At 38.5% G+C, this 17,838-nt stretch overlaps 1 protein-coding gene across 13 annotated transcripts in view; it reads left to right on the top strand.

Annotated features, from left to right (window-relative positions):
* LOC143039374 (uncharacterized) overlaps positions 1-17,838 on the top strand; it is a 1,426,499-nt gene that overhangs the window by 376,625 nt on the left and 1,032,036 nt on the right. For 12 of the 13 annotated variants that reach the window (XM_076209287.1, XM_076209284.1, XM_076209285.1 and 9 more), the window contains exon 6: positions 932-1,044. The exons of the other annotated variant lie outside the window; for it this stretch is intronic. In XM_076209287.1, the coding sequence (XP_076065402.1) occupies positions 932-1,044 (113 nt within the window). The remainder of the gene's footprint in view (positions 1-931; positions 1,045-17,838) is intronic. 13 annotated transcript variants of the gene reach the window in all.

The following is a 17,838-nucleotide window of genomic DNA, read 5'->3' as shown; positions in this document are numbered from 1 at the left end:
ATGTTTTCCAATTTTTTTTTTATAATTTTTGTGCATTTCTTTGTCTAAGGCTTTTTGTAAGTCTAGGAAAGCAGGAAAGCACAATCAGTCCATCCATCCCTTTCTTGTATTATATCAGTCTTGAGTAGCAACAGATTAAATCTGTAGCACATTCATTCCTGAGATTAATCCATGTTAGTATAGGCCACTATTAATTTTTTTCTTTCAATTTCCTGTTTTCTGTTTCTTTTGTTTCACTCACATTGATATACCATTTTCTCAGCCTCGTGTCTATGACTCTTCAATAGAACTCCTTGCTTTGGTCCTGGAGCTGCAGCGTCCACGTCATGGGACCACCCCCCAACCCCAAGAGTTGGGGGCCAAACAGCAGCAACCACCCCTGCACGCAAACAACACAACATACACTCTATAAAGGATTTGTGGGAAAACCCACTTTCGGTAGTAGCATTCCTTGGGGAGACGGGACTGCTCGGACAGACAGTCTAGGGAACGACAACAACAACAACAACTTGCTTTTGGTCTCTGTTCTCTTCGGGTTTTTTTCCTTAGCTTCACTTTATAGTGTCTCCTTTCTATTTCCTCAACATTCATTTCTCTTTTTATCCACATATTGCTAACTTGCCTGCTTTTGCTAATGTGTCTTCTACTACCATTTGCTATCTTAGTTTTATCTTTAGAGGTCGATTTCTTTCTTTAGAATATTGTCCCATTCCATACACTTCTATATCTTTACTTCCTGGTCACCATCTTTTATTTTAGAATTGTTATTGTTACTTCTTTTTCTGCTTTTTCTCTCATGTACCTCATCACACAATGGTTTTTCTTTAATCAATGTGTATATATATATATATATATATATATATATATATATATATACATTGTATTTATATGAATAAACACATTCATATATGTAAATAATTTTATATTTCAGGCATTAGAGAACAGTCCAAGTGGAAAGTCCTGAAGAACTATCATTTAGGTGATAATATTGCATGCTTTGCATGTAAAAGAAGAGAACCAGAGTACATGAATGGTGATATACAGGTAATGAGAGAAATATATTTTATTATATGATGTGGATATATGTAAATGTCTGAATATTGCATTAGTCATGTGTACATGTATATATATAAATATAGTCAAACCTCGCTTAATCCATACTGTATATTGCTGGGTGAATGTTGTATATACTCCCCCCTCCCAGCATCAGAGCCAAAATGATTTTTTTTTTAATCAACCCAGAATTATGTAAAACCAACAAATGTTGATTATTTTGATTCACCGTAGCCTAGAAGTGGAGAAATTGGGTCGATTTTGTCGAGATATGCATGTGAAAGTTTTATAGAATATCCATAAACTTTCTTTCGCTCCTCATGTGGGTTGAACTAGAACATAGTTGTATTTTTTCGTTGTATGCCACAATTGTATTATGGATTCAACATCAGTGGCATACATCGTATGCCACAATTTCAAAGATTTGTCAAAAATAGGCATTACATCAAGGGTCAAATCTGTGGTAATGACCAAGTAGTCCTAGTCATTGGCTATAAAAGGCACCCAAAACTGTTTATTGACGAAACTGGCAACCCTGGCAGCACTTTTTCGGGGCTAACTTGGGGGTATAAAATCAGCCTTTAGGACATAATTTAGGCAATTCTGGTGTACAAAACGAAGTATGACAGTTAGGCAGGTGCTATATAGTATGTATTCAGACATATAGAATTGGCAATTTTGCACTGCCAATTTTCATAATAAATGCATAATACAAAATGTGGCAGGGCAATAATGTGATGGATGCTTACTAAAATATTTACCAAAATAATAAGAAACACTACAATCACCTATCTGCCATGAAATCATAAAAAGTATTAAAGTGATAAATATTTGCCAAAAAAATCCCCAAAAACTATTTATAAACATGTTTTCTGTAAGTGTCAGACTATTATTGGTGACTGTATATTGACTTGAAACATCATAAATGTCAAATTCCTTCACTCTGAAATTCTTATGAAGCTTCCCTGAAAAAGATATGACAGACATTTTCGTTCAACCCACGTGAGGAGCAAAATAAAGTCTATGGATTTTCTACCAATTTTCACATGCATATCTCGACTGACCCAGTTACTCCACATCTAGGCTAATGTGAATCAAAATAAGCAAGATTTGTTGGTTTTACATAATTTTGAGTTGATTTAAGCAAAAAAAAAAAAAATTGTTTTGATCTGACACTGAGGGGGAGTATATACAACATTCGCCTGGTGACATACAGGTTAAAGCTAGTGAGCCAATGAAGACCATTATAGCAGCAAGTGAAGAGGAATCTCCCTTGATGGAAGATTCTCCTACTTCACCTCAGCAATCCTCCCCCTGTCTCTGTCTGACAGCGAGATAAATTCTTAGTTATATGTACTAACATGCATTTTCTTGTCCTCACTTGCTCATGTTCAAGCAATGGCAGTATTCCATGAACATTTTTATCTCCTCTCATATATGTATACATACAGTGGAACCTTGCTTAACCTCTTCAGTATGATAACACCTGTGTAGGCATCATGAGGCACAAGTACCGGTATTTACCTAGTTAGAAAGAATACAAAGAGCAACAACGAAACTAGCACCAACTCTTTCCAAACTGACATATGAGCAAAGACTGTCCAAACTAGAATTACCAACTTTGGAATAAAGAAGGGAAAGAGGAGACTTGCTGACTATTGAATAATGAAAGGAATGGAAGTCTTAGATAAGAATGACTTGTTGATATGGGATAATGGTAAAATAAGACACAAAAAGAAACTAAAAAAGGATAGTTACAGAAGAGATCTGAAAAGGAACAGCTTCCCACATGGAGTGATAGTTACTTGGAACAAATTAGACAACGAAACAGTGTGAGCAAACACTATTCAAGATTTTAAGAAAAAACTTGATGCTGAGAGATACAAAGACAGGTCACCACGAGCATAGCTCTCTTCCCATATAATACAACTAGGTAAAAGTTGTATTTTACAGGAAGGGGAGCTATGCTCATGGTATCCCGCATTTGTATCTTGCAGTGTCTAGTTTGCTCTTAAATTCATGAATGGTTTTTGCACACCCTATTTTTTTGTCCAGTTTGTTCCAAGTGTCCACCACTCTTTGTTGAAAACTGTTCTTCAGGTCTCTTCTATAACTATGTTTTTTTAGTTTCTTTCCGTGTCCTCTTGTGTTTCTCTTGTCCCAATTTAACAAGTCCTTTCTATCAAGTATTTCTGTGCCCCTCATGATGCTATAGATGGTCAGTAGTTTGCCTTTCTCTTTTCTTTGCTCCAGAGTTGGTAACTCCAATTTAGCCAGTCTCTCTTCATATGACAAGTTTGAAAGTGCAGGAGCCATTTTTGTGGTCGCTCTCTGGATTCTTTCTATTTTCTTTGTATTCTTTTTGGAATTAGGTGATCACAATGACGGTGCATATTCTAGTCTAGGTCTTATCAGTGTTGCAGTAGCGTCATTTAAACTCGTTACTAAAAACACGAAACAAATGAACAACGCTTTCAGACATAGAGAGCGCGCGGACGACAGCCCGGCATTAGAGAACGGATCAGTCAGTCGAGCACAGTACAGTCAGTTGCTAGAAGCACTCCAGTTGGGTAGCACTCACCGACTAGAACGGATCAGTAGCAGTATATTGCCTACCAAATTAACTTATACTTAACTACTTACACTTTGACACATAAGACGCCGGTAAGACAATCCAGAGACAGGTACGTAAGACATTGTGGATGATTATGACTAAACAGACTTACACTTTTGCGTACCGGCTTTCCGCGATTGCTCCTACCCGCCCCTACCTCTTCTATGGGACCTGTGCCTACCGTAAGTAATTGGTAAATTGGTACCTATCGTTAATATGTTTCCTAATCCTATTCATTATATGCGGGTACGATCCTGCATATAAATTGGCGACGAGGATGGGATTGATACCCTAAATAGGAAACTTCGTGCTGGTACCTTAGACTTAGTATAGTTAGCGTATCCTATGTTTGGAAAATTGCTATAGGTTAGCTAGTGGGATTTCGTGGGCAAGCTAGGCTATTCTAAAACCGCATATATCTATCTTACCTGCGCTAATATTTTGTTTACATTTATTGCGAATTTACAATTGTGTTTTATTGTAACTTTTTGTATTGCTAGGTTATTTCTATTATTCATTGCAATTGCTATTAGGCCTATTTGTACATACTTATGCTATTGTTCAGTGTATTTTTTGTGATGTGGTAATTTTGCAGTTTTCTAAGGTTAGGTGTGACTATAGCCTAATCTATGTTGAGGTTAGTTTTCTTGTTTTCTCTTGTTTGGTGAAGTTCTTTGTTCTTGGCTAACCATGGCTAATAGGGTTGGTTCAATTGAACCGTACAATGAGTCAGAGGAGGATTTTGATTCGTATGTCAGTAGAATTAAAATGTATTTTGTTGCTAATGATGTGGGTGACGCAAAGAAGGTGGCTGCATTCTTCACGTTGGCGGGACCTAAAATCTTTGGATTGGCTAGGGATTTGCTCTCTCCTGCAAAACCGGAAGAGAGTACTTTAGATAAAGTTCTTGATACGCTTAGGACACACTACAAACCTACGCCTGTTCTTATCTATGAACGCTATAAATTCTATTCTCGTGCCCAGAAGTCTAATGAGTCCATAAAGGATTTTGTAGCTGCGTTGAAAGCTCTTGCCCACACTTGTGAGTTTGGGGCAACGTTATCTCAGATGCTACGTGATAGATTTGTAATGGGTCTTGCTAGTGATAAAATTCAGCAAGTATTGTTGACTGAGTCTGATTTAACCTTTGAGAAAGCTGTTTGTATGGCTACAGCTAGGGAGACGACATCAAAGGATGTTCAAGCTATGGGTAGTGGCTCAGTTCATTATGTACCTAGTAAGCAGCCGGGTCCTAAGAAGACTTCCATCTCAAATTCTAATTCTAGTACAGTTTTTAAGAGCTATCCTTATAGTAAGACAAAATCCACTCGGAAAGAGACCTTGGAGTAATAATCAGCAAAGACATGACACCGGACTAACATATCAACAAAATAGTCGTAGAAAGCTTCAACCTATTAAGGTCAATGAAAGTGGCATTTGACTACTTGGATGAAGAAATAATGTATAAAATATTAGTTACATTGATAAGACCAAAACTAGAATACGCAGCAACACTATGGACACCCAGTACTAAAAAAGAATATAAAGAAATTAGAAAGAATACAGAGAGCAACGACAAAGTTGGCACCAGCTCTTTCCAAATTAATATATGGACAAAGATTATCCAAATTGGAACTATGAACACTGGAGCAGAGAAGAGAAAGAGGTGATCTACGGACTATAGAATCATGAAAGGAATGGAAATCCTTGATAGGAATGATTTACTAAAAAGGGACAATGGAAAAACAAGAGGACACAAAAAGAAACTCAAAAAGGATAACTATAGAAGAGATATGAAAAAAAAAGCTTCCCACATAGAGTGCTGGATACCTGGAACAATCTAGATAAAGAAACAGTGTGTGCAAACACTATTCAAGATTTTAAGAAAAAACTTGATGCTAAAAGATACAAAGATAGGTCACCACAAGCACAGCTCCCTTCCCGTATAATACAACTAGGTAAATACAAAACCCCAGGGGTAGTGCCATAGTAAAAGCCAATAGAAGCTCTGGGATTAAATAATGTAAATGTGAGAAATATCACTTACAAAATGCTACACTTCATTTATGATATCTAATTTATCAGTTTCTATGTATTTTCATCGATATTGTTAATATTTTTCCATATAGAAGGTGAAATTTTTTTGTTTTATCATAGCACCTCAATATCTTGGTAACTGTATTTTTGTCACATGCTTATAATTCAGAAACTTTCTATGTATAAATTAATTTTTGGTTGTATAATAGTTCTTCTTTCTAAATTTTCTTGTTGAATTATGTCTTTAAGGGTAGAACTTAAGCTTTTAGCAATACATTTACACAAACTAAATTTATAAAATTTGGGTATTCACAAAGAAAAATCTAATATGGTGTAACTTTTAGACATAGAGTAATAAGTTAAAAGAATAATCTTTATCAAAGTTTCTAGTTTCCTAAAAAGATAAATCAACAGATCATAGTTTCTATTAGTTACTAAGATAAAAGAAAAATAGAAGGCATAGAATTATTACTATTACTATTATTATCTTTTTTCAATGGATTTCCATAGGAACTGGCACAGATCAGTTTTATGCTGTCTACCATTTACAGAAAAAAAGAAAGAAAAGAAAATCAGTCTAGCTTAATTATTTTGATATATTGTACATACCAACATCCTCAAGTAATTGAGTGGTTGGAGTTGTGTTGTATATCCTTGGGGTGTTTGTTGGTATGGTAAGTGATGTATTTACCTAGTTGTATTTTGCGGGAAGGGGAGCTATGCCCCTGGTGTCCCGCCTTTGTATCTCGCAGTATCTAGTTTCCTTAAAACTCATGAATGGTTTTTGTGCATACTATTTCATTGTCCAGTTTGTTCCAAGTGTCCACTACTCTATGTGGAAAACTGTTTTTCTTCAGTTCTCTTCTGTAGCTATGTTTTTGTTTTTTTTCCATGTCCTCTTGTGTTTCTCTTGTCCCAGTTTTGTAAGTCCTCTCTATCAAGTATCTCTGTGCCTTTCATGATTCTGTAGATAGTCATTAGGTCACCTCTCTCTCTTCTTTGCTCCAGCATTGGTAACTCCAGTTTAGCCAATCTCTCCTCATATGATAGGTTTGCAAGTGCAGGTGCCATTTTTGTTGCTGCTCTGTGGATTCTTTCTATTTTCTTTATATTCTTTTAGGTACTGGGTGACCACAGTGTTGCTGCATACTCTAGTCTAGGCCTTATCAATGTAACCAATATTTTTTTATCATGTCTTCATCCAAGAATGCAAATGCCACTTTTATTGATCTTAGCAAGTTGTATGCCTCCCCGACAATTTTGTTAATCTGTCATAGGACAAGTTGTTTGTGATGTGTAGATGTTTGTGATTCTGTCTTATTTGTGCTTGATTGGTAATCATTTATACTGATGTTGAAACACAAGGGCAAAAGCCGACAAGACTGTGAGAATCAACACCGTGTGAGATCGAAACCTTTATTGGTACAACGTTTTGCTTGTTACAGCTTTTTCAAGTACAGACATATGGCAAACACTCTGAGTACATATAGGCTGATGGGGAAGGAACTGGGAGAGGTTATCAGGAAGGGGTGGGTGGTAGGTGAAAGGGCGGAGGGGGGTGTGTGATAAGGGGACGGGTGGGACTTGGTGGAGATAAAGGAGGACATTTCGGACAGTTTGTTGAAGTGGACTAAGGAGGACATTTCATACATTTGTATAATGCGGGTAACAGATGGATGATAGGAGGGGGTGATGTTGAACATGCCTCTGTTCTGCTCAATGGTTTTGAAGCTTTGAATGGCGGCTGCTTCCAGGCATTTCCTCCTCACCCTGTCTGGTTCACTAAAAAGAAGCTCTGCGTTATCCCAATCCATCAGGTGGTCGTTGGTGTTCCGGTGGATAACATAGGCGTTGGTGGTGATGTTCCCGGAATCGTAGCGATGCTCCCGGATCCGGGTCTTCAGGTCACAGGAGGTCTCGCCGATATATACTTTATCACATCCAGCACAGGGTATGCGGTAGACACCAGCGTTTTTTCCCCACATCTCACCAACCTGTTCATGGAATTGCTGGAAGCAGGGCCTTTCTCAGATATCGTTCCTGGCAATGTAGTATGGCTTCGCTATGTGGATGACATACTACTAATTTCCCCCAGACGGTTTGACATCCCCAAACTCCAAGTGGCACTGAACGAGGTTGAGCCATCCATCCAGTTCACCTTGGAGGAAGAAGTCAACGATTCCCTTCCATTTTTGGATACCCTTATCATCAAACATGGTAATCTTTTAAAATTTACAGTCTTCAGGAAACCAACCAATAAGGACGATTTGACTCGCTTCCTTTCCCACCATGACCTCAATATTAAGAAAGGTGTAGTTATAGGTTTCTACCTCAGAGCTCTCAGAATTTGTAGCCCTGAATTCTTAGAGGACGAGTTTAGGCACATAAAGGAGGTCTTTCAGAAATTAAGATATCCAGAGTCCATCATCCACCAGTGCAAGAAAAAGGCACTCAAAATAATGGAAGGGCGGGAGCCAACGAAAGATCCAGCTAGGAGGCTTATCCTTCCAGCCAGCAGCGTCACCACCACCCTCACCTGGACACTTGGGCGTTGGAACATTCAGGTAGTGGGCCAGTCCAGCAGGACTATCAAAGAGCTCTCTAGAAGTAGTGACAGCCAGGATGAGATGTGGGGAAAAAACGCCGGTGTCTACTGCATACCCTGTGCTGGATGTGATAAAGTATATTTCGGCGAGACCTCCCGTGACCTGAAGATCCGGATCCAGGAGCATCACTACGATTCCTGGAACAACATCACCACCAACGCCTATGTTATCCACCGGAACACCAACAACCACCTGATGGATTGGGATAACGCAGAGCTTCTTTTTAGTGAACCAGACAGGGTGAGGAGGAAATGCCTGGAAGCAGCCGCCTTTCAAACCTTCAAAACTATTGAGCAGAACAGAGGCATGTTCAACATCGCCCCTCCTATCATCCATCTGTTACCCGCATTATACAAATGTATGAAATGTCCCCCTTAGTCCACTTCAACAAACTGTCCGAAATGTCCTCCTTTATCTCCACCAAGTCCCACCCGTCCCCTTCTCACACACCCCCCTCCGCCCTTTCACCTACCACCCACCCCTTCCTGATAACCTCTCCCAGTTCCTTCCCCATCAGCCTATATGTACTCAGAGTGTTTGCCATATGTCTGTACTTGAAAAAGCTGTAACAAGTGAAACGTTGTACCAATAAAGGTTTCAATCTCACACGGTGTTGATTCTCACATTTATACTGATGTCTTTTTTAGTTTCTTTTTTTAATAATCTCATGTTTTTGTAAGTGTTAAGAAATCAACTTTATATTTGTGTGTTATCTTTATTGATTGTTTTGTAGTCTGTGAAAGCTGGTAATGTGATCGTGGGGGAGGTTCCAGTTTCTTGTACAAGTGCAGCATATATAGTTTATTTGTGTACAAATTACTGTAACTCAGTATATTTGTTCATCAGTTCATTAATGTTTATTCATAGTATGTTAAGGGTATATTTTGTGTTAGGGTGTGTTTGGCTAAAGGTTTAGTTATGTGCAAGCAGTTGGTCCAGTGTATTATGTGTTGTTTAGCATTGGTTAGTGGTTCATACTAAATGAACCCATCAGTGGCATCTTGTATTTACCTAGTTGTACCTAGTTGTACAACTAGGTAAATACAAGTGCATGGGAGTGTGTGTATGTGATGTGTTTTGTATATTTAGAGCATGTGTGAGGGCCTAGATATGTTTCAGTGTTGCTAGCTTGTAGAAGAATATTTACCTAGTTGTATCTTTCAGCATCAAGTTTGTTTTTAAATTTTTGAATAGTGTTTGCACACACTGTTGCATCATCTAATTTATTCCAGACATCCACCACTCTGTGTGGTAAGCTTTTTTTTTTTTTTTTTTCAGATCTCTTCTATAACTATCCATTTTGTGTTTCTTTTCATGTCCTCTTTGTTTTTCTCTTGGCCGATTTTGATAAATCGTCTCTATTTAGGACTTCTATTCCTTTCATAATTCTGTAAATAGTAGATTTCTTTCTCTGCGTTGTTCCAGGGTTGGTAGTTCCAGTTTGGACAATCTTTGTAGGTCAATTTGGAGAGTGTTGGTGCCATCTTTGTCATTGCTCTTTGTATTCTTTCTAATTTCTTTATACCGTATTTTCCGGCATAAAATGAGCATCGGGTTATAATGCGCACCCATGCACTTCGTTATCTCCGTACACAGATAGCGCGCACCGACGTATAACGCGCATGCCCGATCGCCATCTAGCGAGAGAATCGAGAACCATGTTGTGCGTTGGTCCCTTATTACTTTGTAGCTTAAATAGTTTGTAGGAAATATGATCTAAATTTTTTTTATTGGAAAGTAAAATATACAGAAAAAATTCGGGATTTTTACAGAAAAATTTCATTTTATATCTTGAGGAAATAATTCGTCTTTACCATTTTTTTTATTTAATACTGAAACAAACTACAGACTGTTTCGTTTTAGCTTTGAACCTGGAATGACAGTGGTGAAATACGACCATCTCTCATCGAGGTGACGTTTAGTTAATATAACTCCTGAAAGAGGGTGATGTAGTCAGGTGATGTAGTCAGGTGTTTGAACGGCCGCAACGGAATTTGTACCATACCTAAAGTGAAGCAACAAAGCCAACAAAAAAATTCAAACTAGGATGCTGTGAACATGGGCAAATATCATGAATATTGATCATGTTTCATGGTGTTTAGGCCTATTTAAACATGAAAAATAAGATTCGATAGATACCTACTAAGTATTTCAGCTACTTTGACCCATCGTTTTTCGCTCATATTTTCGAAATAATCATTCACATCAGCATGGTATATTAGCACAGCCTAATTCACACCCGGCCATAATTTTTGACGTTATAGTGTATTCACAAGTGTATTTAATTACGGTGTTTACTCTTGATATTGTGTGTGTCGTAGCCGACACCCGTGAAGTAAATCGAACAAGTGAAGTTGGGATACACGAGGTAGTTTGTGATGATGTCACGACTTCACCTGTTCGATTTACCTCACGGGTGTCGGCTACGACACACTTGATATCAAGAGTAAACGCCGTAATTAAATACACTTGTAAATGCACTCTAACGTCAAAAATTATGGCCGGGTGTGAATTAGGCTGTGCTAATATATCATACTGATGTGAATGGTTATTTCGGAAATATGAACGAAAAACGATGGGTCAAAGCCGCTGAAATACTTAGTACCTATACCAAATATTTATATACGGTAGCCCATGCTGGCGTATTCTTTCATGTCACCATGGCTGTTCTTCTTGTTCTCATGGAACGTCACGGAGAAGTGTGCCGTCCCGACTTTGTGACGGCCAACATCGTCACGTTGTTGTGAAAAAAAATTACACACACAGCCGCAGAATTTTTACCGTAGGCCGTAGATAATGCGCACCACCGGATAACGCGCACCCCCCATTTTTAGGCCCTTCCAACGGAAAAAAGTCGCACACTATAAGCCGGAAAATACGGTATTCTTTTTTGTACTGGGTGTCCATAGTGTTGCACACCACCTATCATTACTTCCCAGGTTGAGTATTTGTCTCTAAGTACTACCCTCATTTTTTTCCCATTCAAGAAATCTTTCATCCATACCAATAATTTTTCTTTAATGGCACCTACTGATTCCATTTTTCTTAATAGCTTTTTGTTGGTACTTTATCAAATGATTTTCATAGATCTAGTAAAGCACAATCTGCCCATCCATCCCTTTCATGTATTATTTCTATTAGTTTCAAGTAAAAGCAAATCAAGTTTGTGGTACATGATCTTCCTTGTCTAAATCCAAATTGTGTTGGATTCAGTATATTTTTTTCTTCCAGATATTTAACCCATCTATTTTTGATAACTTTTTCACATATTTTTTGCTATTGTGCTTGTAAGGGAGACCAGTCTGTAGTTTATTGGAGTTTCCTTGTCCCTTCCTTATAGGTACAATATTTGCATTTTTCAGTCCTGTGGTGCCTTTCCTTGAGTAATCAGTTATCTTGTATATATTGTCTGTCAACTCATCTATGCATTCTTTTAATATCCAGTTTGCAATTCCATCTGAACCATGTGATTTTCTGACATCAAGGTTTTTTTTATTTGGTCTCTGTATTTCCTCCCAGTTTTGTGTACTTTCAATTGTGAATACAGATTTGAAATGTTTGTTCATAATTTCAGCCATTTCTACATCTATATATTCATCATTCCATTGGTGCAGTTTTACTATTTCTTGTTTGTCTTTTAGTTTACCATTCACATACCTGTAAAATAGTTTAGGATGTGAAAGAATGAGTGAACATTGGGCCTGTTATGGAGACCAGGTAATGGACCCATGTTGCCATACAGTTGAAGTTGGAGTTGGTGGGGGGGTTGACCTAATCTGGGTGATTGTTAGGGGTCCAGCCTCTTTCCATCATCTTAGTGTTGATTCTTGAAGATGTGGATATTTAACACTGAAAAAGGAAAAATAAAATAAAGACAATTATTTGTAATTGTTTTAATCTATATACCAAGGGCTTTTTCCTCATAGAAGGAGATAGCAAGTCAAAAGGCATGCACCCACTCCTATCAATTCCAATCCCACCCATTCCAATCCTGTCCACCACCTTTTCCTCCCTCTCATCATGGGTCCTCATAGATGAAGGGTCATCCCTGTCTCCTGCCCACTGCCCTGGCTCAGCAGAAATGCAGCAAGCCATAGTACATCCACAGCAAGGATGCTTCACTTAATCAGTAACACCCCTCTCTTTTCCCTCATGCAGAAAATAAAGAAGACAGGGAGAAATCCCTTTGGGCTGTCATAGCTGTTACAACACTGCATAAGAAATATTATGAGCACAATAAGTAAATGTAAGGCAGATTTTGTAGGAAGTAATGGTATGGTACAAAAATCAGACCCACTTATGTCTTTTTTTTCAGGAATATCCCCTGTGGGGCTACAGGTAGCAGGATTACTAGTCCTAGCCCCTATCCCATATTTTGTCACCTCATATGACTCAAGTGGGAAGACTTGGTGGCAGCATTCTTTCCCCCACCACAGGGTAGGCAAAAAAAGGAAATGAATATTCAGAGCAATGATACAGGACACTAACAAGGGGTTGGGGGACAGCATAACAGAGGGACAGTCACAGTATAATAAAAGTGTCATAATTTCTCTATGAATAGAGTCTTCCTCTATCACAGACAAAATTATCTGTGGCTCTGGTCCATAGGGGCACCCCATATAGACCCTAAAGTAAGCATGTAGTGGAGTGGAAGGAGGTTTCTTCAAGGTTAATGTGGATGAAGGTGAAGCTGGGAAGGGAGATATAGGTTTTTGTAAGTGCATATGGGCCTGGTAGTGAGAAGAGCATAGAGTAAAGGGAGGCTTTTTGGATGGATTTAAATGAGTGCATAGAGGGATTAGGGAGAAATGTCAATGTAGTTGTATTGGGAGACCTTAATGCTAGGGTAGGAAATGAATCAATAGATGGAGTGATTGGGAAATGTGGGGTTCCTGGAAAAAATTGTAGTGAAGAGTTGATTGTGGAGATGTATCTAGAAAGTTGATGATAGCAAATACAGCATTTCAGAAGAAAGTCAGCATAAGTACACATAAGAGAGGGTGGTAGATGGAAGGGTGGTAGAGCATTAATGGACTATATAGTGGTAACCAGGAGTATAGTAGGAAGAGCTAAGGATGTACATGTTCTAAGAGGAGAGATTGGGGGGAATATCAGATCATTTTTTGATAGAAGTTAAGTTAAGAGTGGAGGGTAGGTGGAGAAAGAGGGAAAGCACAGAAAGTAAGGAGGTACTTAGAGTGAACTGCTTAAATAAGAAAGAAAAGGCAAAGGAGTATAAGAAGCTGAGAGAGAAGTGAGAGGAAGTGAAGGATAGAGTAGAACTAGGAGTGGAGGAGGAATGGGGATGGTTCAAAGAGGGAGTCATGAGGTGTACAAAGATGGTGTGTCGAACAAGGAGGATGGGAGGAAATAGAAGGAAGGGTAATGAGTGGTGGCATGAGGAAGCAGAGAAGGGTGTAGAAGAGAAGAAACAAGCTTTCACAGATTCGTTACAAACTAGGACGAGGGAATCATATGAAAAGTACAAAGTAAAGAAAAGAGAAGTAAAGCATAGGATAAAGGAGGCAAAGAGGAGAGCAGATGTGTAATGACAGAAAATTTTGAAAGTAATAAAAAGATGTTTTGGAAAGAAATTAAAAGATTAAGAGGAGGCAAATCGAGTAGAGAAGAAAAGGTAAATGATGCAGATAGAGAGATGATAATGGAAGAGAATGCAGTGAGAGGAAGGTGGGCAGAGTATTTTAGGGAATTGCTAGACATGAAGGATGATAGGGAGGGAAAGGTAGTTGCAGTGGGAAGCACTAAGAAAATGAGAGTGATGAGTGAGGAAAATGGAGAAGAAATAAGGAAAGATGAAATGAAAGCAGCTGTTAAGATGATGAGAGCAGGTAAGGCAACTGAGTTCGATGGATGTCATGCAGAATGTCTGAAAAACAGAGGTACAGTTATGGTGGACTGGCTGGTGAGGTTATCTAATGTTTGTTTAAGAGAAGGTAGAGTACCAGAGGATTGGAGGAGTGCCTGTATAGTTCCACTTTACAAGGGAAAAGAGGACAAGTGTGAGTGTAGTAGTTTCAGAGGGATTAGCTTGTTAAGTGTAGTTGTTGTTGTCGTTCCCTAGACTGTCTGTCTGAGCAGTCTCGTCTCCCCAAGGAATGCCACAGCCGAAACTGGGTTTTCCCACAAATCCTTTATAGAGTGTATGTTGTGTTGTTTGCGTGTATGATTGTGTATAATGCAGTCTTCCATTATATGTTGTATGGTATGGGGTGAAGTGTTACATCCTGGGCAGCTGTTCACAATGCGGTTATCCAGCCTCTTCTGGTAGCTTAGAAGTGCTGGGTGGTGGCCGCACCGCAGTCTGGCCAAGTGGACTCTGTCCTTTCGTGGGAGAAAGGATTCAGAAGGGTGGATATAAGGGGGTCTGGCATGGAGCTGTGTGTTGTCGTTCAGTGTGTTAATGGAGCGGTGAGTGATATGATTATGAATATGTTTCCGGAGGCTGGTATTTGGTGGTTGTGGAGGAAGAGAAGAGAGTATCTGTGTGTGATACAGGTCTTTGGGTGTTGTTTTAATGTTTCTTGGTGTGTGTGGGTGTTCTGCTATGTAGTGTAGCGGGTGTGATGTGTTTGTGGTGGCTGCAGCAAGTGTTTGTGTGCCTCTCATGTCGAGGTGGTCCTTGACTTTGAGGACTTTTGTTTCATGGTGTAAATGGTCTGTAGGTTTTGTATTTGTGCAGCCTGTAATTGTTTTTAGGGCTTTGTTTTGTATGATTTGAAGGGTGTTGTGGTGTGTCTCACTGAGATTAGGAGCCCATGCAGGACTCGCATAATTCATCACTGAGCGTATGCATTGTTTGTATATTGTTGTATTAGTTTCTTTGTTTTGTCCAAATGTTGTTCCAGTGATTGACTTAAGTGCGTTAAGTCTAGGTGTGCATTTGTTTTTTATGTTTGTGATGTGTTGTTTGAAAGACATGGATGTATCGTATGTTACACCAAGAATTTTCGGTGTGTTTGTGTGTGGTATTAGAGTGTTGTTGATGTAGAGATGAGGTATGTATTTGTGTTCTTTTGTCCAGTTGGTGAGAAGTGTTGCTGTAGATTTGGTTGGAGCTATTTTGAGTCTGTGATGAACCATGTGTTGAGTGTATCAAGGTATGGCTGGATTATTTCTGCAGCTTTGTCTGTGTTACGATGTGTGCATGTGATTGTTATGTCGTCTGAGTAGGAAGAGATTTGTATTTCTGAGGTGTCTGATGTGGGTAAGTCATGCATGTATAGATTAAAGAGCGTGGGGGATAGAACAGAGCCCTGTGGTACTCCATTCTTAATGTTTCTGATGTGCGATGATTGGCCATTATATGACACATAAGCATTCCTACCTGCCAGATAATTGGCCAGCCATCTTTTGGTGTTATTGTGCATGTCTGTGTTATATATTTTATTTGTTAGGTTGTGGCGGGGGATAGCATCAAAAGCTTTACTAATGTCTAATGTTATGAGAAGTGTTCTGTGGTGGGGCCTACCTGAATTGATGCCATCTAAAATTCTTTGTGTGAGGTTTATCAGAAGAGTGTTTGTGGAGTGTAGTGGCCTAAAACTGTGTTGTGAGTCAGCAAGGGGAATATGTGGTGTGACAAGTTGAAGTATTAGGCGTTCAATGACTGTAGAGGGGGTGCAGAGAAGTGTGTTGGGAAGGCTTATGGGAGGGTCTTGATTGAGCAGATTAGGAGAGGAACAGAGGGAGTAATTGGTGAGGAAGAGTGTGGTTTTTAGGACAGGTAGGTGTTGTGTAGATCAGATTTTTTTTGTAAGACATATATGTGAGAAAGCTATAGGAAAATGTAAGGATGTTTTTTTGGCTTTTATGGATCTGGAAAAGGCTTACGACAAGGTAGACAGGAGGGCACTGTGGGAGTTTTTGTAGATATAAGGGATAGGAGGACAGCTGTTAAGAGCAGTCAAGAGTTTGTACGAGAGTAGTAGAGCTTGTGTTAGGATTAGAAATGGAGAGAGTGAGTAGTTTGAAGTAAAGATTGGACTTCGTCAGGGTTGTGTTTTGTCACCCTGGCTGTTCAATCTATACATGGATGGAATGGTGCGAGAGGTGAATGCAAGGGTAGTGGGTCAGGGATTGGAGATGATTAAGGAAAATGGAGAAAAGTGGGAGATAAGCCAGTTATTGTTTGCTGATGACACTGCGCTTGTAGCAGGATCAGAGGAGGGATTAACCCGGCTCAGGTAAAGTGGGGTCAGACAGACCCCATGCTTTTTTGTTTTTTACTTTTAATATAATATATTGCATATAGATATGTTCTCCCCTATACCTTCTTGACTAGTGGAGTATTTTAAAGGGGTGATAGGGTCATTCCTGAATCTTGCTCTATATAAGCTTTATAGAGCTTTTGGGTCCATCGGACCCCACTTTACCTTAGGTGTGAGTAGCGTGGGGTTTGTCAGACCCCACTTTACCTGAGGTTTTTTCATGTCATATAAATGTTTTATCATTTATATTTATGGGTAAATAATAATTTCTTCTTTTTTATCATTTTTTTATGACTGATATGTTGAATTTCATTTAGCTTTGTTTCAATTTTGTTTGTTTTCGATGGTGATGGTATCATTTGGAATGCGTTATAATTGTGTTGACTAGGGAATCATAGTTCATTATCATTTCATTTTTTTCTATCTGTCATTATTCCGGGTAACTATTACCTACACGGCAAAAGACCAGTGTGTCAGGAACATTCAACCCCCATCTGCAATGACTGCAATTGGATTCTTCAGTATCACAAAGTCAAAATAATTACCTCCGATTTTTTTACAGATTTTATGGTTTATGAAACACATTTATCATTCATTTGTTGTGGGTCTGCTTTTCCCTAAGATAGTTGGGACATTGGTCTCTACAAAATAAGGATGACTAACCGCTTCACGTTTCCTGTTTTCAGTCAAGTACCCTCTAAAGTCAGCAATACCTTATTTTTCATCTTTTTTTTTCTAATTTTCATTAAAAAAATATTTCTAACAATTATAGTCACTTTTAAGCATGTAAATGGAAGAAGATAAGTTGAAGTACATATGTTTTGATTTCTATCTCACTAAATGCAGTGGAAGTATTTTTTTTTTCTGTTTGGGGTAAAAAAAAAATACCCCCGATTTTTTCAGATTTTATGTTGTTTTTTTTTAACACATTTATTATTCATTTGTTGTGGCTCTGTTTTTCCTTAAAGATAGTTGGGACATTGGTCTCTACAAAATTATGATGACCAACCGCTTCACGTTTCATGTTTTCAGTCAAGTACCCTCAAAAGTCAGCAATACCTTATTTTGCATCTTTTTTTTTTTTTTTGTAATTTTCATTAAAAAATATTTTAACAATTATAGTCACTTTCAAGCATGTAAATGGAAGAAGATAAGTTGAAGTATATATGTTTTGATTTCTATATCACTAAATGCAGTGGAAGTGTTTTTTTTTTTTTGTTTTTTTTTTTTTTGTGTGTGTGTTTGGGGTCTGTCAGACCCTGCTTTACCTGAGGCATTTCCCCAAAGAAGCTTTACCTGA

The sequence above is a fragment of the Oratosquilla oratoria genome, chromosome 26 (genome assembly GCF_046742065.1).
Source record: "Oratosquilla oratoria isolate Oo_2021 chromosome 26, ASM4674206v1, whole genome shotgun sequence".
Taxonomy (NCBI): Eukaryota; Metazoa; Arthropoda; class Malacostraca; order Stomatopoda; family Squillidae; genus Oratosquilla; species Oratosquilla oratoria.
This window is presented reverse-complemented; position numbering and strand designations above follow the sequence as displayed.